Genomic DNA, 22,548 nt, shown 5'->3' on the forward strand with positions numbered 1-22,548 from the left:
TGGTAAGGAATATGGATGAAATGAGAAGGAGAATAAGGCTAAAGTCGCCATCAAGTCAGTTACACTGTGTTCGCCTTCCTCAGTTTCCATCAGTTGTACTAGAAACAGGTAAGATTACATCAGCCAATCACTGACCTTATGGAGAGCTGGAGCCAAGACTGGTACCAAGAATCCATTGTAAATATAACTGACGAGCTGATTACGAATCAAGGGGTGAGCCACCTAAGAGAGAAACAGTAGTCATGAAAAAGATAAGGAGCGCCATCTTTAGGTCTTCTTAAAATCAACAATTTCTGTGTACATCCTGAATTCAAGGAGGAAATCCAAATTTTGGCCATTTATTCCACGGTTAAAGAAAAACTCACACTTCAAACCAACATGTAATTTTTCCAGATGGTTTATCCCATTATAAACAGCCTGGACTTTCAAATTTTAAAACGGGTAGTTTTAAGTTTCTATCTGAAAAAACAATAATAAACAGACTGATTATGTATAGGGACTCATAAATTAAAGTCGACAAACTGGAAAGTATAATTTTTGCTCCATAACTTCGTCTATGTCCTATCTCAACCTGTGACTAATTAAAAAAATAATAAGAACTGTCAAAATAGACAATTAAAAACATTCATTTTGGTAGCAGAAAAAAAATTCTCATTTTGAAAATGCATTTTCTGATAATCATTTATATTGGGGAAGAAAGCATTTAGAAAATTTTTTCATAAAAAAGATACTGTTAAAAAGCAGAAAACATTATCAGAAGTACAACACTTTCTATATTTAATTTTCGAAATATATTTAGCATGGATAAGCCTTACTAATATCTTTTATAATTACAACCATCCCTGGGTGTCTGTAGGGAACTGGTTCCTGGATGCCCACCCCCACCAGGATACCAAAGTCGGCAGATGTTTAAGTCCCTTATATAAAGTGGCACAGTATTTGCATATAATCTACACACATCTTCCCATATACTGTAAATCATCTCTAAATTACTGTATAATACCTAATACAATATACATAGTTGTAAATACAATGTAAACGCTGTGTAAATAGTTGCTGATACACAGCAAATTCAAGTTTTGCGCCCTTTGGAACTTTCTGGATTTTTTTCGAAATATTTTCAGATCCTCTGTTGGTTGAATCCACAGCTGTGGAACCTGCAAGATGCAGGGGTCAACTGTAATCTCTTTGCTTATACCCCCAAACAAAAAATCTTAAAAGTATATGGCTTCAATCTCAAAATATGATACAAAATGTATCATTTCTCTGTTCTTAACCATGCCCGTTAGCTTTCTCGTTCTCTAAAAAAATAAAAATAGCATCAAACAATAAAGTAAAAAGCAATTTCTAGGGAAGTGAGGCTAGATCTTTAAATTACTGACAATCTCTCTCTGTGTGTACATTTGGGGAGAAACTAATAGTTCCATCTTTTTTATTTCCACATTCTTCTGCAAGAAAATATTGACAGACTGTAATGTTAAAGGAAAAAATAACTTAAGATGCAATCCATTTATCTCATACATAAATAAAATTTCCTTTGCCTTAGCAATAAAAATGAGATGGGAACTAAAGTAATTTACTTGCATTTTCTTCCAGAAGCCATTTCTTTATTTGGTAGATAAACAGATTATAACTAACATTTTTCACCTTACAAATCACCATAAAGAAAATTTGATCTCTTAATAAATCCAAGATTAAGATAATATTTGTGCTATCCAGAAATAAAACATTTTTTGATGAAAACCTACTACACCCTTGTGTATTTATAAAATCTGTTTTTTTTACGGAAAACAGTAACAAGAAATCTGAAGGTAAAAATCTAATCAAAAAGCCAATATACCAGAGTTCAGTGGTTATTTGTTCCCCGAAGCAGGCCAATATCAAACCAAATTTAATTTGTGTTGCTAAGAAGATGCTTAACTTCTTCTAAATTCAATTGGAATAACAATATTCTTTATGCAGTAAGCACCATTAAGCAAAATAAAGTGTTTTCCTTTGTAGACTCCCAAGAAGACCTTGAAGTAAAAGTGGTATAATTTGGAGTACTTAGAAGCCTAAAAATATTATTTACTGAGTCAGGCATTGAACTTATTTTTGATAGTTAAGTGGATAATCAAAACAGAATTAACACTTTTTATAATGAAGGTAAAGAAAATCTACTCTTTTTTTCTCAATTGAAACTACCCAGAAACCTCTAAACTAACACTTTTACTCATTCGAGAACATTCAGTAGGCTTAAAGTAAAGCATCAGTATTCCATAAACGTTTATTGAAACAAGAAAAGGAATGTTTATCAACTGATCCTTCACAATGCTTGTATCCTGAATGGACCACGACAGAGGGTTCCTTGCCTGCTCCCACCTGAATGACGGCGTTGCAGAACTCAAGGGAGTTCATGAACTGGACCAGAGGAGGGAGCAGGACCCAGTCGTCCTTCAGAAGGCAGTGCCATTCCTCGTCTTTCTCTTCCAGCTTGGCAGGCAGGGAAGAGTACAGACCACTGAGCCCGGTCGCAAGCACCTGTGTTCAGAAAGAAAAACGTAATAAACACTTTCCCCAGGTTCTTAACCTGCAACAAACAGCTCCCAGGTGATGCCACTGCCACTGGTCCAGACTGTACTTTAGGTAGCGAGGTATTCCAGCATCAGAGGCTGTCAGCTAGGAAGGATTCCACAGCTAGAGGCGGGAGGGAAGGACAACTCCAGCAGAGGGAACAGAAGCACCAGAGGTCTTCCGCTAATACCTACGCGATGATACAGTTTGTTTATCTCTTATGTGCCAGGCCTATGCTGGGCAGTGGTAAGGGGAGTGAGGGAGACACATGCAAGATGAAGAAAACATGGTTCCGGCACCCAAGGTATGCAGGAGAGGAGCGAACTCATAAACAGTGCGTTCTATTACACAACACTGAGTGCACACAGAGAGATGACCCACGCCCCCCCGTTCCATGGGGACACACCCTGGACTGAGGCGGCCCGGGACAGAAGATCTCACACGGGCAGCATGTAGCTTTATGAGAAAGATTCCTGCAGGCATGTTAAAGCTCATGACTGACACGTGCGTGCTTCCAGTTTAGAGAGTGCTTTCATCTCATCTCTACAAATTATAGCAAGAAGAAAGAACTGGGGTCACGGGTCAGTTAGATGGGACGACGATACTTCAAACAGAGCTAAAGCGGGTCTAAACTGAAGCATCAGCCATGGGAAAAAGAGGAGTAAAGAAAGGGGAGGATCACATGTAAGGTGGACATGAGGGTGATCTAACTATCATACCTACCTATCCAGTGTTAATCCAAAGCTCACAAGGTTTACTTTCTTCCCCTGCTCGGTTTCTAAATGACACTGACAGTGTTTGGGCTCAGTTAGTGACGGTGAGTGAGAACTCCAAACTGTCACTTTATCCAGCTTGGTCATTAAGAAAATGCTGATGCATTAAATTGAGACAGAAATATAGAAAAGGAACACACATGTTGACTGCCTATTAGTTTTATCTTGTGGAGAACAGGACCAAGGAAAACAATGAATTTCACAGTACGGGGAAGTGATGCTAGCCAAACAGCACCTTAGGGCTCCTGATCTGGTAGATGTGCAAAGGATGGACAGGAAGTGCCCTGAAAGAAACACAGAAGTGATGTATAAAAGGTGTTGCTCTAGGGTAAACCCTGAGGTTATAAGGAACTCAAATGGGACAGAAACATTCAAGAACACATTCCATTCTGAGTTAGGCCCAGAAAAGAAACAGCAAAGTATTCACTGATCTCACAGTCTAATAAGAGATGAACAGACAATTGTAACAGTGTAATAAATGCTCAAACTACATAATAGAAAATATGTCACCATGGATATACAAACCCAGACTTGGAGTGTTGGGAGCAGGAAATGTTCTCAGAAGAAGTGATGTTGGGCTCCCCTGGTGGCGCAGTGGTTAAGAATCCACCTGCCGGGCTTCCCTGGTGGCGCAGTGCTTGAGAGTCCGCCTGCCGATGCAGGAGACGCGGGTTCGTGCCCCGTTTCGGGAAGATCCCACATGCCGCGGAGCGGCTGGGCCCGTGAGCCACGGCCGCTGAGCCTGCGCGTCCGGAGCCTGTGCTCCGCAAATGGGAGAGGCCACAACAGTGAGAGGCCCGCATAACGCAAGAAAAAAAAAAAAAAAAGAATCCACCTGCCAATGCGGGGAACACGGGTTCGAGCCCTGGTCCGGGAAGATCCCACATGCTGCGGAGCAACTAAGCCCGCGCGCCACAACTACTAAAGCCCGTGGACCTAGAGCCCATGCTCTGCAACAAGAGAAGCCACCGCAATGAGAAGCCCACGCACCGCCATGAAGAGCAGTCCCCGCTCGCCACAACTAGAGAAAGCCCACGGCCAGCAACGAAGACCCAATGCAGCCAAAAATAAATAAATTAAATTAATTAATTTTTTAAAAAAGAAGTGATGTCTAAGCTGCTGAAGAATGAATAAGAGTTAGCCAGAAAAAGAATGTTGGAAAGAAGAATATTCCAAGCAGAGGATGTACAAAAGCTCAAAGGAGCAAGAAAACATGGCACCTTCTGGAACTTAGAGAAGTGCAGTATTACTGGAGCATATAGTTAGAGATGGGAGGAGCCTGGCAAGGTACGCTGGAGCCAGATCCTGCAGGGTTCTGTAGGACAGAATACAGAGCTGGAGCCCAGTGGAGAGTCCAGCAGACAGTGTGTGGGTCTGATGCCTACGAGAGGGATCTGGACTAGAGATGGAGCCCTGGAGCTGTCCACATGGCGATGAGACCCCAACCTATACAGACCAGAGAGAGAAGGGAAGGGAGGTTTAGACCGTGAGCTATATAACAAAATAATCCATAGTGCCTGGTGTTAGACACAGAAAGTCAGAAGGAGGTATAAGGACCTCCCTGGCAGTCCAGTGGTTAAGACTTCTTCCAGGGCCGGGGGTGCGGGTTCGATCCCTGGTCGGGGAGCTAGGATCCCACACGCCTCGGAGCCAAGAAAACCAAAACATAAAACAGAAGCACTATTGTAACAAACTCAATAAAGACTTTAAAAATGGTCCACATCAAAAATACTCCTTAGGGACTTCCCTGGTGGCACAGTGGTTAAGAATCTGCCAGCCAGTGCGGGGGACACGGGTTCGAGCCCTGGTCCGGGAAGATCCCACATGCTGCAGAGCAACTAAACCCGTGCGCCACAACTACTGAGCCTGCACTCTAGAGCCCGTGAGCCACAACTACTGAGCCCGAGTGCCACAGCTACTGAAGCCCACGTGCCTAGAGCCCGAGCTCCACACAAGAGAAGCCACCGCAATGAGAAGCCCGCGCACCACAATGAAGAGTAGCCCCTGCTCTCTGCACCTAGAGAAAGCCCGCACCCAGCAACGAAGACCCAACACAGCCAAAAATAAAATATAAATAAATTTATTTTAAAAAAAGGAGGTGTGGATCCCGGCATGCTGAACTTGGAAAAATTACCTACAAACTGTTGCCTCTCCTCCCCAGTCTCGATCCTAGAGCACCCTCTGGAGCTCCCTGTGCAGCAACTGTCCTCCGTGCATTTATTAATTTATCAGCCCTCTTCTCCATCTCACCTGGCCTGACGTGTTCATTCTCGCCCACACGGTAGATGTGGGTGACTTGCCCAGTCAGACCCTAGCAGTACTTCCCCTGAGTAACACATCCGTCAACAACAGAGGATGGGCCTGAGGATTGGTCACCTGGAGGTCTCAGTGCAGAGAAACCAGATGCCGCCAGGGGGCAAATGGGGGAGGGGCGGGATGGGGGAGGGGAGGGGATGGGGGCTATGAGCCCACAGTGGAGTGTGAGGGCAGCGAGAGAAAGAAACGAACCGTCTCAACAGTGGAGAAACAGAAAGGTTACATACATTTCTCTGTTCTATTTCCTAGTGACCTTGATTTACTCTTTCATTCACTGACTCATCTAAAAAAAAAAAAATCAGTGAGCACCTTCAGGCCAGGTACTACGTTAAGTACGGGACATACGATAGTAGACAAGATAATGCACGTATCTCTTTCAAAATCAGGGCATCTGTGGTCCCAGAGGAGAATGTCCCCGATTTAAAAGCATTTAACTCCTTGTCAGCAAACCCAAACAAATCACTTTAATTCCACTTTTGAATGTGACCCCAAGTGAGCTGTTTGTTATAAATTAGAAACCGCTGGCAAGAGAGAACAGAGACCAAAAGTTCTCCTTGAAGGGAAATCTAATCTTGATGCCACATTTTTAAAATCAATTACATTTGCTAACTCATGCTAAATTAACCACAGAACAAAGGCTTTAATTCTGCATACTCCTGATTCCTTAACCACTTTGAGGCTTTGAAAAAGAATTCATAAAGACAGCTTAATTTGTCTGACTAAGAAGCTGGGAATAACTATTCAGTATATCAGTATAATTACAGCAACATTAATTTTCAAATTACATACATCAGTAGCAGTAATTAAAAATAACACATACCTAATATTCACTTTTTTTTAAAAGAGTGTTCTGAAAAGGGCATGGCTGAGATGCGAACACGGCCCGCCTGTGCGGGAGGACAGTGCGGTGTGCCCGCTGGACACGCACTCCTGCCATGTGCTCGCCCCTGGAAGCAGAGGCAGAGAATGTTTCTGCAATGGTCTCCAGCGTAACGAAGAAACACAGAAGAAAACAGTCTGCACAATAAAGAGGACTACACGGGCTTAAGAGCAAGATTCCAAATCTTTACTGCTAAATATTTATCCTTTCCAAAACTTTGCTCAGAGTTCAGATTCCTTCATCCAATCCACATATAATTCTAGAAGACCAACGACAGGCCAGGCACCGTGTCAGGCCGGTGCTGGGGAAAGAGCATTGAGCGAGTCAGACTGGGTGAGATGGAGAAGACCACCAATCAACCAATAAATGCAAGAAAGACAATTACTTCAGGAATAGATGCAGGTGGTGCTGTGGGAACAGGAAGAGGGGAAAGGAGGGGCAACAACAGGTTTGCAGGTAATTCTTCGGAGAGTTTGATGGCACAATCTATTTACTTTCAAGTTTAATTTTTAACTTAAAAATGTAAGAATATATAGACATTCAACAGCGAATTTTTTTTAAATGCTCATCCACTCTTTTACTGATCCTGACCACAAAAAAAGTAACTGTAAAACATTATATTTATTCCCAACAGATTAACTTTTTTTTTTTTTTTTGGCCGTGCTGTGAGGCATGTGGGATCTTAGTTCCCCAACCAGGGACTGAACCCGTGCCCCCCTGCGTTGGGAGTGTGGAATCTTAACCACTGGACCGCCAGGGAAGTCCCATAACCCAATATTTTTAATTTATGTTTTCTCAAGAGTCTTAAAAAAAACAAATAACCATATAAAACCACAAGGATGACAGACAATTTAAAAAAGCAAACCACTTCCCTGATGGCAGTATAGCATGGTAATTGTTGAGAGCATGGATTTCAGTATCAGACTAACGTGGTTTTGAACCTGTCTCTGCCATTCACAGGCAGAAAGTCCCTGAAAGTTCAGTTTCTTCACTGAGCTGCTGCAAGGACTGAAGGAAATCGTGCACATAAAGAGGTAGGCATGATGGTTTACACACAGCAATGCTTCCGACGGAGTGAAGAGAGATGATGTGCACAGAGCAGTGAGCAATCTGGAAAGGTCCGCCTTTAACGTTAAACAGCTAATAGTACCCAGTTAATTTCAGCAAAAACAAAAAGATCGTAAGCAGATGGCTTTAGTCTGAAGCTAGCAGCAAAACACCTGGTGGGGACCATATGTGACAACTTGCCAAAATAAAAAGCCTCATAAATTTTAGATATGGGATAAATAACTTTCTACCTGCGGCTGTGTACCGAAAGGTTGCTTATTTCAATTTGCATTTCCTAATGTATGTGTAGGCTGTTTTCAACTTTTGCCAATATGTAACAAGTGACAGGGCTTAATCATCAATACTCGGTTTAAAAAAATCAAAAGAAGCTACGGTCATATACTCCTCAACCATTCATTGGCACTAAATAGTTCCCTAGAGTATCCTCATTCTCTTTCCTTTCTTGGGAAAACACAGCTTGAGACAAGAGGCAGCAGAACCAGCAAGCTCTTCCTATCAACCACAGAACAAAAGTTTCCAAAAGTGGTCCAGTTTCCTGAAAGAGTCATTACTCTTCCCAAAGCCTGATGCTAACACACTTTGACCATCATACTAATTAGAGAAAGCTTTTTGTCAATTGTGGTCCTTAGCTGGATGGTTAATAGAGTATGCTTTTATCTTCAACATAAAGAGGTCTTTTTTTTTTTTTAATTATGTTGTCAGTTGTAATTATAGAAAACTGGGTACAAATGAGATTACGGGATCTATCCTGAGGGGCAACTTAGCACAAGGAAGCTCTGTGTTCCATTCTGGCAAATAAGGTCAGCTGGAGATGTTTTTCCTCTAATTTTAATGAACTGTACAGTGTTTTAAAACACTTTTTTATGAAAGCAACAACCATCAGTGAAATCTGCCTATAACTTAGTAAGTGGAAATCTAAACGTTAAAAGCATGCTCCATTCTAGTCCTAATATGTTTAAATGTGTAAAATATGAAATATTACAAAAATGTAAAACATAATAGAATAGAAAACCATCCACAAGATTTAAGATTTTAATATTTTGCCATAATTTCTTCAGAGTGCTCTTTATTTTTTAAAAAATAAAACATTACAAATAGACCTAAACCCTACTCCAATCCCATTACCATCCCTCCTCCTTCCTTTGCCCCCAAAAGTAACCACAGTCCTGAACTTAGTACCTATTATTCCTGTGCTTGTTTTTGTACTTCTACTGTATTCTTAGGTATCCAAAAACCAGTATACACTAAGATTTCGTCTTAAAACTTCATGTAAATTTTATGTAAACATTAACATACTATATATAACCTTTTGCTACTTACTTTTTTATGTTTCTAGATTTTATGCTTTTTGTTTTTAGGTTTATTGGTGTTCACACATGTAGATGCAGTTACATGCTAATAAATGTGAAATGTGATTCATTCATTTTTTATTGAAGTACAGCTGACTTACAATATTATTAGTTTCAGTACAACATAGTAATTTGATATTTTTATAGATTATTCAAAATTATTATAAAATATTGACTATATTCCCTGTGCTGTACATTACATCCTTGTAACTTATTTACATTATACCTAGTAGTTTGTACCCTTCACCTATTTTGCCCTGACCCCAACCCCTCTCCCCACTGATAACCACGAGTTTGTTCTCTGTACCTGTGAGTCTTTTCCTGTTTTGTCATATTTCTTCATTTGTTTTATTTTTTAGATTCCACATATAAGTGAAGACATATTTGTCTTTCTCTTATTTATTTCCTAAGCATAATACCCTCCAGGTCCATCCATGCTGTTTCAAATGGCAAAATTTCATTCCATTTTTATACAAAGAAAACAAAACACTATTTCGAAAAGATACGTGCACCCCAATGCTATACAATATCTTTGTGCATGTACCCTTGTAAACATGTGCCAGATTTCCCTAAGGCAGATATCTAGAAGTGAAGATGCAGGATCACATGGTATGCAAATATTCAATTTCATTAAATATTGCCATATGGCTTTCCTGCGTTATTGTACCAATTTATATTCTCAAGAGTTTCTGTTTTTCCACCCCCTTGACAGCACTTGGTGTTATCAGATGTCTAATGGTTAGCCACTCTGATGCCATGACCTGGTGTTTCATTGTGGGTTCATTTGTATTTCCCTGACGCTAGAGAAGATGAGCATATCTTCATATATTTATCAGGTTTGGGGTCTTTTGGGAAACGTCTGCTCGTATCCTTCACCCATGTTTCCTCATTTTCTTATTAATTTGTAGTATTACAGATATTTTTGTATATTTTGGGTACCAACCACTTGTAGTTATGTGTGTTGCAAATATCTTCCCCCAATCTGTGTTTTTGCTTTTTTTTAATTAATTAATTTATTTATTTGGCCGCTCCAGGTCTTAGTTGAGGCACACGGGATCTTTGTTGCCACGTGCAGGATCTTTAATTGCAGCATGCGGGATCTGGTTCCCAGACCAGGGATGGAACCCAGGTGTGGTTAAGAATCCACGCTTCCAATGCAGGGAGCAGGGGTTCCATCCCTGGTCAGGGAACAAAGATCCCACATGCCGTGCCATGCAGCCAAAACGAAAAAAAGAGTCACTTGGGGCCTAATTGGGAAACTGGATATTAGATCATATTATGGAATTATTGTAGAATTTTCTTAGTGTAATAATGGCATTGTGATTATGCAGGAGCATGTCCTTATTTGTAGGAGATACATGTTAAAATACCTGATGTCTATAATTTAATTTCAAATGGCACAGCAAAACAAATAAAGGGCATAGGTGATAAATATACAGAATTATGACAAATATTAACAATTTTAAATTTAAACGGTGTGTTCATGGTGTTCATTTTAGTATTCTTCCAAGTTTTCTGTATTTTGCTTTTTTCCATAATAAAAAGTTGTAAAACATAAATTGCATTAACTTTATGGACTGACTTGCAGAAAAGTGTCCTCTACACAATATCTACAAACTGCAGGGCTTTCCATTTGCTTCTATCTTATTTTATGCCCTTCGATAAAGTTGTATAATTTTCCTTGTGAAGGCCTTTTACATATTTGTTAGATTTATTCAAGATAAATTATGATGCTTTTGTGAATGGTACCTTTTTATTTTTTTTAAATAAATTTATTTATTTATTATTTTTTTTAATTTTTGGCTGCGTTGGGTCTTCGTTGCTGCGCTCGGGCTTTCTCTAGTTGTGGCGAGCGGGGGCTATTCTTTGTTGTGGTGCGCGGGCTTCTCATTGCAGTGGCTTCTCTTGTTGAGGAGCACAGGCTCTAGGTGCACGGGCTTCAGTTGTTGTGGCACTCAGGCTCAGTAGTTGTGGCTCGCGGGCTCTAGAGCGCAGGCTCAGTAGTTGTGGCACAAGGCTTAGCTGCTCCACGGCATGTGGGATCTTCCCAGATCAGGGCTCGAACCCGTGTCCCCTGCATCGGCAGGCGGATTCTTAACCACTGTGCTACCAGGGAAGTCCAATGGTACCTTTTTAAAATTGACATGTAGATACTCAACAGGTGAACCACGTAAATGTTTTGATGATTTGTTTTAATACCTGCACTCCTTCTTTAATAGCAGAACTACCCAAAACAATTCAAGTAAGCCCAAACTCAAACCTTTGCAGAGCCCCTGCACAAAAAAGCCTCATTGTTTAATGAGCTGCTGCCTCCACGTCACTGCTTAGATCCAGCTCCTCTCTTACGTTCTCATTCCTGCCACTCTTGTTTCTCGACCCTAATGTGTGTCCCTGCTTCCTTCACAACTCCCAAACTTACATAGTCAGATTAAACTCCTACAAGAATTTTGATCATGCTGTGCTCTTGATCAAATCTCTTCAGAGCCCTCCAAACTGAATGAATATGGCAAGTGTGGTAGGCAGAATAATGGTCCCCCCAGACCTGTCTATAGCCTGGTTCCTGAGCCTGTGAACAAATGAGGTTCCATGGCAAAGGAAAATTAATGTGGCAGATGGAATTAAGGGTGCTAATCAGCTGATCTTTAAATAGAGATGATCTTAAAAATCTTTAAATCCTGGATGATCCAGGTAAACACAATGTCCTTGTGGAAATGGGAGAGGCAGGCAGAAGAGCAGAGTCAGAGGGAGACGTGACTACAGAAGGATGGTCAGAGAGACACAGTACTGCTGACTGTGAAAATGGGGGAGGGGGCCATAAGCTAAGGGGTGTGGGCAGCCTCTAGAAGCTGGAGAAGGCAAGGAAACGGACTCACCACAAGAGCCTCCAGAAAGGAGCACAGCCCTGCCGACATCCTGATTTTAGCCCAATGAGACCTTCTGGACTTCCAACCTACAGCAAAACACTACTACTGTAAGATAATAATTTGTGTTGTTTAAAGCCGCTAGAGTTTTTGGTAATTTGTTACAGGCGCAGTAGAAAACTAATACAGCAACGTACTCCAAAGAGGCTTAGATTCAGGGTGAGACGTTACATTTTTGCCTTTAGATATATTCTTTAAAAAGAGTTTATAGGGGGCTTCCCTGGTGGCGCAGTGGTTGAGAGTCCGCCTGCAGATGCAGGGGTCATGGGTTCGTGCCCCGGTCCGGGAAGATCCCACATGCCGCGGAGCGGCTGGGCCCGTGAGCCATGGCCGCTGAGCCTGCGCGTCCGGAGCCTGTGCTCCGCAACGGGAGAGGCCACAACAGTGAGAGGCCCGCATACCGCAAAAAAAATAAAAATTAAAAATAAAAGAGTTTATAATCTAGTTTATAATTCTGTTGAAGGAGATAAGGAAGGGAGATTTAATATGTTGGCACAGATGAATGGAATCAGTTCTTCACTTCCCATTTGATTCTCAATCTTCATACAATTTCTTATTCCGTTGATCAGAAGCCAGAAGAGAAGAGATACATGGCACCCTGAACTTAATTGAAATTCTATTTTTCAAAATTTTTACTCATTTGTTTCCCCTGAAATAAATATTCACCACACACTAGGGGACTCTGGTTTATTAGTGAAAACAGGACTCAGTAGTATAAAGAAGATTACTGCTTTTGAACCTCAAAGCAAAACACAGTATGTTACTCACTAGGATTGCTATTAGCATCTAGAGCAGATCAGTTCTTTCCTGTGCGTGACCGTTCCACAAGCTACTGGACATTAAGCATCCCTGGGCCCTGCACACTAAATGCCAGCTGACCTCCCTCCCAGGCGACCCCGTGTCCCTTGCCAACCAAACACACCCCACGTACACTTCTAAATGCCCTCACCCCGGTCAAGAACTACCCACGGAGTGTTAATTAACAATGAATCTGATCTACTTATGGCAACTTGCCTAGCCTGTTCTAATAAAACTCACTAATGGTCTTAACACACGATTCCAGCAGAATCAGGAATATTTAAGGCAATACAGTTTATAAAGTAACATAATGAGATGATTGGTACAAAGAACAGATAATGGAAATAAACCGGAAATGTTCACTGATTTAGGAAAATAAAAATAGCTGTGGCCCAACATTTGACAAACCAAGAGAAGATATAAATCTGTCATTTAAATAACACCAAAAAAATAATCAGAGCCCTAAGGCTTCTTAAGAATCTCAGACAGCTCCTTTTCTAGGACTATGACTGGGCCTGGCTGGCTACTCGGGCATCTCCAAAAGACCTTACCCTTTATTTCTCACCAACCAACTATTAAGAAACTATACAGGGACTTCCCTGGTGGCCCAGTGGTAAGACTCCTCGCTCCCAATGCAGGGGGCCCGGGTTCCATCCCTGGCCAGGGAACTAGATCCTGCATGCATGCAGCAACTAAGAAGTCTGCATGCCACAACTAAAGATCCCACGTGCCGCAATGAAGACCTGGTACAGCCTAAATAAATAAACATTAAAAGAAAAAGAAACTATACAGAGGACTTCTTGCTACTTCAAAGTGTAAATATGTATTCCTTTTTTAAAAAATAAAGTCAGTGCTTTGGATCTACAATTTTGGTCATTATCTTGCTGGGAAACAAATTAATTTGTGAAGCCAGCTGTGAGGGGTCTGACCATATGCCATGACTCATTGGCACAGAAGCAACCTGAAAAGCTAAGAATATAAGAAGAGCAGGTTTTACCAACTGCTCAGGATACGTTCTTAGAAAAAACTAAAACAGCTCGTAACCCAACAGAAATGAACCAAGAAACAGTAACACATATAGCTTCCTCTGTTGGCTTATTTCCAGCTGACACTGCTCAGCCGAATGGCATCTCAACTTAAATTCCTCTGCTCCCTCCAAAAGATTTCCTCTAAATATCTTTCCATAGAAGGTGCCAAGGACAGTCTGCTGAAAAGAAAGGAATAAAAACGTATTTGTCATTAGCCCAGGAGAGGAGAAGAGAAGCGGGTGGAAAATGGGCCAACAAGAAGGACTTACTGGACAAAAGTAGGTGTTCTCCACGATGTGATGGGCCACCATGCTGTTCTCAGCAGAGAGAGACATGATGAAGAGCAAAGCATCCCGGGCCTGCTGGCCTACAGTCCCCTCCCGGTGAATGAAGGGAATCAGAAGAGAGAAGATGAGGAAGTTGGCAGCCCCTTGGTCCTCGCTAGTGTGGAAGAAGAGTTCCAGGATGGATGGATCTTTGGCAAGAATGGAACAGAGCTGATTGAGCAGGACAACCAGCTTCCCCTCCACAGTGGGGGTGGTTGTTCCTGAACAAGAGCTCAGCAACATCATCAGGGGCTTCAGGATGGGCTTGTGATGCAGCAGAGGCTGGTGGGACTGGGTGATCAACATCTCATACATCTTTAGCTGCTCCATTTTAGTCTCATCAGTAAATTCCCGTCTCAGACTCCAAAGGAAGAGTTTTTCCATGATGTTCTCAGAGACCACAAATTCCAGGATTGGCCCCATGGCAGCATCCCTGGCTTGCTCTTCAATCAGCAAAAAGAGCATGTGTTCTACATAGTTCTGTACAGCACTGGCCTCATCTGGAGGGATGAACCCATATTTTGCCTGGGTGTTCTTCAAGGGGTCATGCTTCTCTAAGATTTTCACAACCTGAAACCAAATCAAACATGTGTCATCCATCTGATGTTTATCATAACTACAAAAACACACCACTGCTAATCGTAGCAAATCTTCATGGAAAATGTAAGAGCCATGACCCCCAACAAGATGCGTGTGAGCATTCTGTGTCTCCCTCTCATGAGAACAAAATGAAGGGGTTAAACTACAGAAAGAAGATGTCTGAAGTTGTTCATTTGTCATAGTGACAAATGTTGGCAACCTAAATGTCAAAGAAAGTAATATGGTCATGTAAATTAAGCTACATGCATTCCTGGGCCTATTATTATGAAGACTATTAAGCAAAATGAAAAATAAAAAACCTGTAAGTGATATACCAGATGAAAAAATAAGTCACTTGTATATAGTTAGATCCATCATTATCAACTATGTCAAAAACACGCAAGTGAAAAAAGACTGAAAAGAAACATGGAAAAACAGTAATCGCTTTTGTGTTCAAAGTAATGACAAGTTCTTAAATTTTTTTCTAAACTGTCAAGAATATAATTCACTTTGTTATAAAGCAGAAACTAAGACACCATCGTAAAGCAATTATACTACAATAAAGATGTTAAAAAAAAAGAATATAATAGTGCTTTCAGGGGCTTTCCCTGGTGGTGCAGTGGTTAAGAATCCACCTGCCAATGCAGGGGACACGGGTTCGAGGCCTGGTCCGGGAAGATCTCACATGCTGTAGAGCAACAAAGCCCACGCGCCACAACTACTGAGCCTGTGCTCTACAGCCCGCGTGCCACAACTACTGAGCCTGTGTGCCACAACTACTGAAGCCCGCACACCTAGAGCCCGTGCTCCGCAACAAGAGAAGCCACCGCAATGAGAAGCCTGCGCAACACAACGAAGAGTAGCCCCCACTCGCCACAACTAGAGAAAGCCCACGCACAGTAACAAAGACCCAATGCAGCCAAAAATAAATAGATTAAATAAATTAATTTTAAAAATAATAATAATAGTGCTTTTAAATTTTAAAATACACTAAATAAGTAAGACTACCCGTGTTCTCCTACAAATAGAGTTGATTTGGAGATTTCAGCAGTGGGACACAGCTCCTCAATGCCCTTGACAGAATAATAGCCCTCTCTCCTCTACCTGGATTGGCACCCTCTTCAACCAAGCATGCATCATTAGGAAGGATGAAAGGAAACGGATGAACTGATGAACAAGTGACACGTACCTAGAAGAATCCCCAAACATACGGCGTATGTTGAAATGTTAAGCACAAAGAGTTTGAATTGTGCATTTTTTTTAAGCCAGAAAAAAACTTTGAGATAACCAATTACAAAATAAAGCCCTAAAGCACAGGGTTTCTATTTGGGGTAATGAAAAAGTTTTGGAAATAGTGGTGATGGTTGCACGACACTGTGAATGTACTTAATGCCATTGAATTATATACCTAAAAATGATGAAGATGGCAAACTTTGTTTTATATATATACATATATATATATTTTACCACCAAAAAAGAAAAAAAGTCTATTAACTGTAAAAAGTAAATAAATCTCATGTGACAGCCCAAGTGTTTCTCTCCCTTACCACTGCTGGCATTTGAGCGCTTCCTAACTCTCTCTGCCCATCAATACTTAATTTCTACTTTGGGACCTGAAAATTAAAACAATTTTATATCTCAACCTCCATTTAACTTCATGACTTGGAATTTCTACGATAATATCCATTCAATTTACTTCCTTTAAAGTGTATATACATGTTAATTTTTAAAAAATCAAACATTTTATCAACATTTTTAACTTGTTCCTTTTTGCCTTTCTGAACTGCATGTTCTGTGGAATATGTTTAATTTCTGCCATACCCTCCCAGCCCAGTTCTAGGACATGCTGTTACGTGTTCTGGTATTTAGGTTATAGAATTTTTGCAAGTCACTGTGGAAGCTGGCAAAGGTACAAGGCTATGTCAGCATTCATGAGCAATGAGGGAAATTTATTTCTCAGGGAAAAGTCTAAGTTTTTGCCCTGGCAGAAGGAGAAAAAAGGAACCTTTATAGACTAGGCTAGTATATCCTTATGAATGAGTAGATTTCCACAGAATCTGCAATCTCCATCAACTTCCATTATAAAATTAAAAATACTGTCAGGACAAACATCACCCCAACACCCCTGAGTTGACAATGTCAACAAGGAAGCCCTCAGTTAGCCACTACCCAGGAGGTACACGGCTCAGTGACTGGTGGTCTGGGTCTCCCGACTGGCCATCCCCTCTCCTTGGCTGCGCGGGGACTGCAGAGTGCCCCCACCATCCCCCAACCTCCAAGAAGCCCTCCAGGACTCCTCGCAGGCCTGAGTACCTCTCTGGTAGAAATGCTGGGACCTACTGTGCTCCTTTCCCTTGGCTCTGGCCTTGACATCTCACAGTGTGGGGCTGCAGTACCACATTTGTCCAAAAGGGGACTCCACCTCAACACAGCATGCTCTCCAGCCCCGAAGCCCCAACTTCAAGGCTCCACAATCTGAAGAACAGATTAGCTCTACATTTTACCAGTTCTATAATTTCAAAGTCCACATATTGAGTTTACTTATGAGAGCTATCTATACAGCTAGGCCTCGGGGTAGAAAAGTAATTATACTTGTCATGTGCGCTCAGACTGTCTAAACTACCTAAAATTGGGACTGTGCATTATACATTGATAGTGGCACAGCAAATTAGCTCAATCTTTCTGGAAAACAATCTGGCAATATGTAACAGAAGCTATAAAGTCGTTCCTGCCCTTGACTTGTTAATCTCACTTTGGGGAAAATGCCGAAGGAAACAACACAAAATAATTTGTTTTAAAATGTTCACACCAATGACATTTTCAGTAATGAAAAGTAAAAATATTATTGACCCAAACGGTCAAGAATAAGAGAATTATAATCACAATGTTACATCACTATACACTAAAGCTATTAAAAATAAACACTAAGTGAATCATATCATTACATGCCAAAATATACAAGAAATAATTTAAGTTAAAAACTAAATATATTGATAAATAGATGTATGATTAGAAGTGAGTCTGAAAAGATACAAATGAGATTTTAAGGTTAATTAGTTCTTCTTTCCTGTAAATTGATCTAATAAATAAAAACAAAAACAAAGTAATTTTGTACTAATATCTAAGAAAAGGATCAAAACATGGAGTTAAAAACAATAATTCTCAGAAATTCCTAAGCAATATAAATTTTTACATATGCATAGGTATTTATACTATATGCATGCCTGTAAATATTTATAAAATATCTAAATATATATATGTCATGTAGACCAAAACTATTTACATGATCACAAGCTACATTTTTATCATGAATTAATCTTCACTTATTTATTCAAATGCAGTCCTCTGCAAAAAGACCTACTTTTGGTGGGGGTGGGGAGGGCGGTGGCTATGAAAAACCTAAAAAAGATTTCATTCTGAGATTTTTATACAGAATGTAAACTATTCAGCAGCTTTTAAAATGAAGCATCTCTCTCTACCCCCTTTATAGAAGCTCTTCTACTCCGCCTTCTGGGTTCATGGGCAGAGAAACATGAAAACAGAGCTGTAATAACCCACTAAGACAGAAGGTTTGTTGATCATTTGGAACACAGCCCTTTACTCATTCCCATCCCTGGCCTGGAGGTTTTCCTGCCTAGAAGATGGGTGTGTTACAACCAGGGCCTGTGAGTCATGGAAAACACAATGCTCAGCAAAGTGCTGATTATGCCTGTGTTGCCACTTGTCCTTAACCTCCCTCCTTAGGTGTCAGGACCCTCCCAGGCCACCTCCCTCTCCCTTCCAGGCAGGCACACCCATGACCTGCTTTTACAAGTGGGCTCTCCGGGCCCACACCCTGGGCCTGGTTCCCATCCTGACAGGGAATGCCTAGGAAACTTCTTGGCTAGAGCACAACTGGCATTGAAATGCCAAAGATCTTCTGTTATGATGTCCCAAGTTAGCTGCCCAGGTGGTGTCATAGTTCTTTCAGTTTCTGTAAGCTGATTCCTGATGTGACCTCGATTTTTCCTTATTTTTTCCCTTGGGTCCTCTTCTCACATCACTCCCACCGAAGTCCAATATTCCTGGGCCCGAGTTCTGCTTGCTGGGATCTACTATGGATCCATGATCTCATGCTGCTTCCCCAGGCCTGGCCCTCTCCTCTGATTCCCCTCTATCTTATACTCTCAACCTTCCCTCCAATCCCCCAGCTCTGGCTGCTTCTCAGCTATATACTCTCAGGCTCAGGGATTCAGTTAAGGGGAAAAAACACAATTATGGTGGCTGGAGAGATACAAGTAGGAAAATACAGTTTGCAAATATTTCCTTTACTAAACAATTTCCTTCATTAGGCTAAATAGCATTTAACAAACTGATCAACCCCTGATAAACCCCACACGCATTAAGTCGCTCATTAAGTATGTAAGCCAGCTGAGATCAGATACAGCACTGTAAATGGTTTACCAATCATAGACAGGCATTTGTTGATCTACAAACTTTAACATATATAAGCTGGGGTGTGTGTGTGTGTGTGTGTGTGTGTGTGTGTGTGTGTGTGTGTGTGTGTGTGTGTGTGTGTGTGTGTGTAGAAAATTCATGAGCCTAGATCACATATTGTGACTCTAAAAAGAAAAAAATGCACAAAAAATAAAGAAAAAAGAAAAAGAAAAAAATACACAAAAAATCAATAGTGTGAACAATGGTATACAAATTATCATCTGACCAATACAGCTAAATTTTAACCTAACTTCAAAGTCATTTGACCTATAAATATGAGGATCATTGGAGATCAATAAGATGAACAAATAGCATATTTCTTTCATTAAGGAATATCAGCTACTGCTATCCTTAGCTACAACGATGCCCCCCATCACTCAGTGATAATGGGCCTGAATTTCAAATATTCACCAATTCTAAATAGGAAGTTCAAATGCTTTCAGAATGAAAGATATACATAAATCACATAATCACACCTCAAGCTAACAATTATTCTTCATGATAAACACAAGTGTTTCTCTGATGGAGCTTTGACTCCATCTGACTATCATTCTGTTTCTTATACACATGCATATATCAGTAGATGACTATTTATGCTACTTTGGTTAGAGCCTAGTTACTTCAAGGAAGTCACGTGAGTACAACCCATACTTCCAAATCCTCTGGAATGCTAATTTAAAGTGGCACTGTGGGGCCTCCCTGGTGGCGCAGTGGTTGAGAGTCCGCCTGCCGATGCAGGGGATACGGGTTCGTGCCCCGGTCCGGGAGGATCCCACATGCCGCAGAGCGGCTGGGCCCCCGAGCCATGGGCGCTGAGCTTGCGCGTCCGGCAACGGGAAAGGCCACGACAGTGAGAGGCCCACATATCGCAAAAAAAAAAAAAAAAAAAAAGAATAAAGTGGCATTGTGGAAAAAACCAAGTTCCTAAGCAACATTTTCCATCACACAGACGAAGGACAGGATTTAGTGATCAAGCCAAATTCCACTTAATGTACCAAATTAACTACAACAAAAGTACGTTTCCATCCAGTCCCTGTTTATTACTTAGCAGCTGTGTCTTTCGATTTAGGGTTATTTCTTATACACCTATTCCCGTGGGAGACCTTTACGGAGTCATTTCTTCTCATATTAAGATAACGGCCTAATAATATATGTGTACTTGCAGAACTTGGTTAATGTCAGCTCCAATCCTGAACTACAGAGATGTGTCTACATCTGGAATTAAACCTGATAAAGCAGAAACTATACATGCCATACTTCCTTGGGACCAAAGTAGTCTAGTAATTACTCTAACACAGAAACATGGTAGGAGCATCAGTCAATAAAATAACATAGTAACCTAACCCTTAAGTTAGGTATATATATATATATATTTAATTTCAGTATCAGGGGAGGGACTGAAGAGTAATGATACATGTAATAATATTTCAGGGAACCCTGTAATTCCAACCACAACGAAAACAGACTTATCACCGAGCATACAGTGGGAGAGCTTCTGACTTCTCAACATGTTCAACCACTTTAGAGTCTAATAGAGGCACAACTCCATGCCCTGGCCCTCTAAAGAAGCATAGCTTTTGTTCTGCTTTACTTTCTACTGTGAAGTTTAGAGCTACTTGAAAAGCTGAGAAGAGAGACATACATTTTTTAAATGTTAACAAACATCACTTTACTAAGATACTGAGAAGGTTAATCAGAGTTCTGTAATATTTTCTAACTTTTCATCTCTCAAAGACTTCATGTAATTTCTCTCTGTCATTTAGTCTATGACAAGGCACAGACCAAAAGAGTGAAGATGAAGAGAGTGAGGGAATGAGTGTCACAGGGAACAGACTGGAATGCAGATCTCAAAGCCATGTATAAGTGCCCTTTGCTTCTTTAATGGAGTCAGGCTACTTGGAGCTCTATACAGGTTACCATACATAGGACATATTGTCTATTTTTTATTATTGTAGGAGGACATTTGACTTACCTAATCCAGGTGATTCAGTTTTTTCTCATCCCCATCCCCTTCCAAGAAGAAAAAGGCTACTAAATCCACTAGCTTTTCTTTATCCATCACCATTACTCTATCTGAACTCTGAAATGTTCTTAGCTCAAAAAATTGTATAATAGCTTGTATTTGGAGGCTGAGGGTGGTAAGGAGAAGCTTTGCACCATTAACAAGCACACAGAAATGTGCATGTCCAATTGATTTTTTTTCACCTCTGTTCTCCTGGCTTTAAGAGCAGACACCATTTAGTACATAACTAATACTGATTCGGTATGTGAAAGGAGAGGATAGAGAATGAATAGAGCAAGGGCCATGAAGTTTCACAAAGTAAAAATGTGCCATTAAGGATACCTAGTGTGGGACTTCCCTGGTGGCGCAGTGGTTAAGAATCCACCAGCCAATTAAGGGGACACGGGTTTGGTCCCTGGTCCAGGAGGATCCCACATGCCATGGAGCAACTAAGCCCGTGCGCCACAACTGAGTCTGCGCTCTAGAACCCGTGTGTCACAACTACTGAGCCCGTGTGCTGCAGCTACTGAAGCCCATGTGCCTAGAGCCCATGCTCCACAGCAAGAGAAGCCACCGCAATGAGGAGCCTGCATACCGCAATGAAGAGTAGCCCCCGCTCACCGCAACGCAGCGGGGAAAGCCCACGCGCAGCAGTGAAGACCCAACACAGCGAACACAAACAAACAAACAAAAAGCAACAACAACAAAAGAATACCTAGTGTGTGTGTGGTGGCGGGTTAGTTCACATGGCAATATATTTGGGCAGTTTGTTATCTGATGGACCAATGCTTCTTACTTCTTGCTCTCTCTTCCATTCAGAAGAAGCAAAGGCAAGAGATAAAAACAACAGTCTACTAGACTATAAAGCGTTCTTACAGACTACTACAAAAATTAAACATTCTCGGGGCTTCCCTGGTGGCACAGGGGACGTGGGTTCGTGCCCCGGTCCGGGAAGATCCCACATGCCGCGGAGAGGCTGGGCCCGTGAGCCATGGCCGCTGAGCCTGCGCGTCCAGAGCCTGTGCTCCGCAACGGGAGAGGCCACAACAGAGAGAGGCCCACGTACCGCAAAAAAAAAAAAAAATTAAACATTCTCTTTCTCTCCCCAACCCCCTCCCCTCAAAATCACTGATCATTAAATGCAAGTCTAAGGTTCTTACTGGTAGCAATTTATAGCAAATGTTTTAATATTAGTATATGTTTTCCAAGTCTCCTAGCTCTTCTAAAGTTGCATTAACCAGGCGGAGGGATGTTCTAGGCAGAAAGAAGAGGAAGTGCCTAAGGCAGAGAGGCATGAAACAGCATGAGGTGCGCTGCCAGGAGAGGGGGTGGCTAGGAACTCCAAGAAATTTTGCATTTCTGGAGACTAAATGAGAGACAAGGAGTGAAAGAGGCCACGACATAAAGAGCCCTATCTGCCATCCTGGCCTGTAGGTGGCCAGATGCCACTGAAATGTCCAACTACAGGAATGCACCAGA

The 22,548-nt window shown here is 41.4% G+C and overlaps 1 protein-coding gene across 1 annotated transcript in view; it reads right to left on the reverse strand.

Annotated features, from left to right (window-relative positions):
- Positions 1-135: 135 nt before the first annotated feature.
- LOC103081778 (protein FAM160A1) overlaps positions 136-22,548 on the reverse strand; it is a gene marked incomplete at its 3' end in the record, with an annotated part of 25,596 nt that continues 3,183 nt past the window's right edge. Inside the window, exons 2-4 of the mRNA XM_007458324.1 lie at positions 13,956-14,582; positions 2,362-2,520; positions 136-222 (exon numbers count right to left, since the gene is read on the reverse strand). Coding sequence (XP_007458386.1) covers positions 136-222; positions 2,362-2,520; positions 13,956-14,582 — 873 coding nt within the window. The remainder of the gene's footprint in view (positions 223-2,361; positions 2,521-13,955; positions 14,583-22,548) is intronic.

The sequence above is a fragment of the Lipotes vexillifer genome, unplaced genomic scaffold (genome assembly GCF_000442215.2).
Source record: "Lipotes vexillifer unplaced genomic scaffold, Lipotes_vexillifer_v1.1 scaffold1433, whole genome shotgun sequence".
Classification (NCBI taxonomy): Eukaryota; Metazoa; Chordata; class Mammalia; order Artiodactyla; family Lipotidae; genus Lipotes; species Lipotes vexillifer.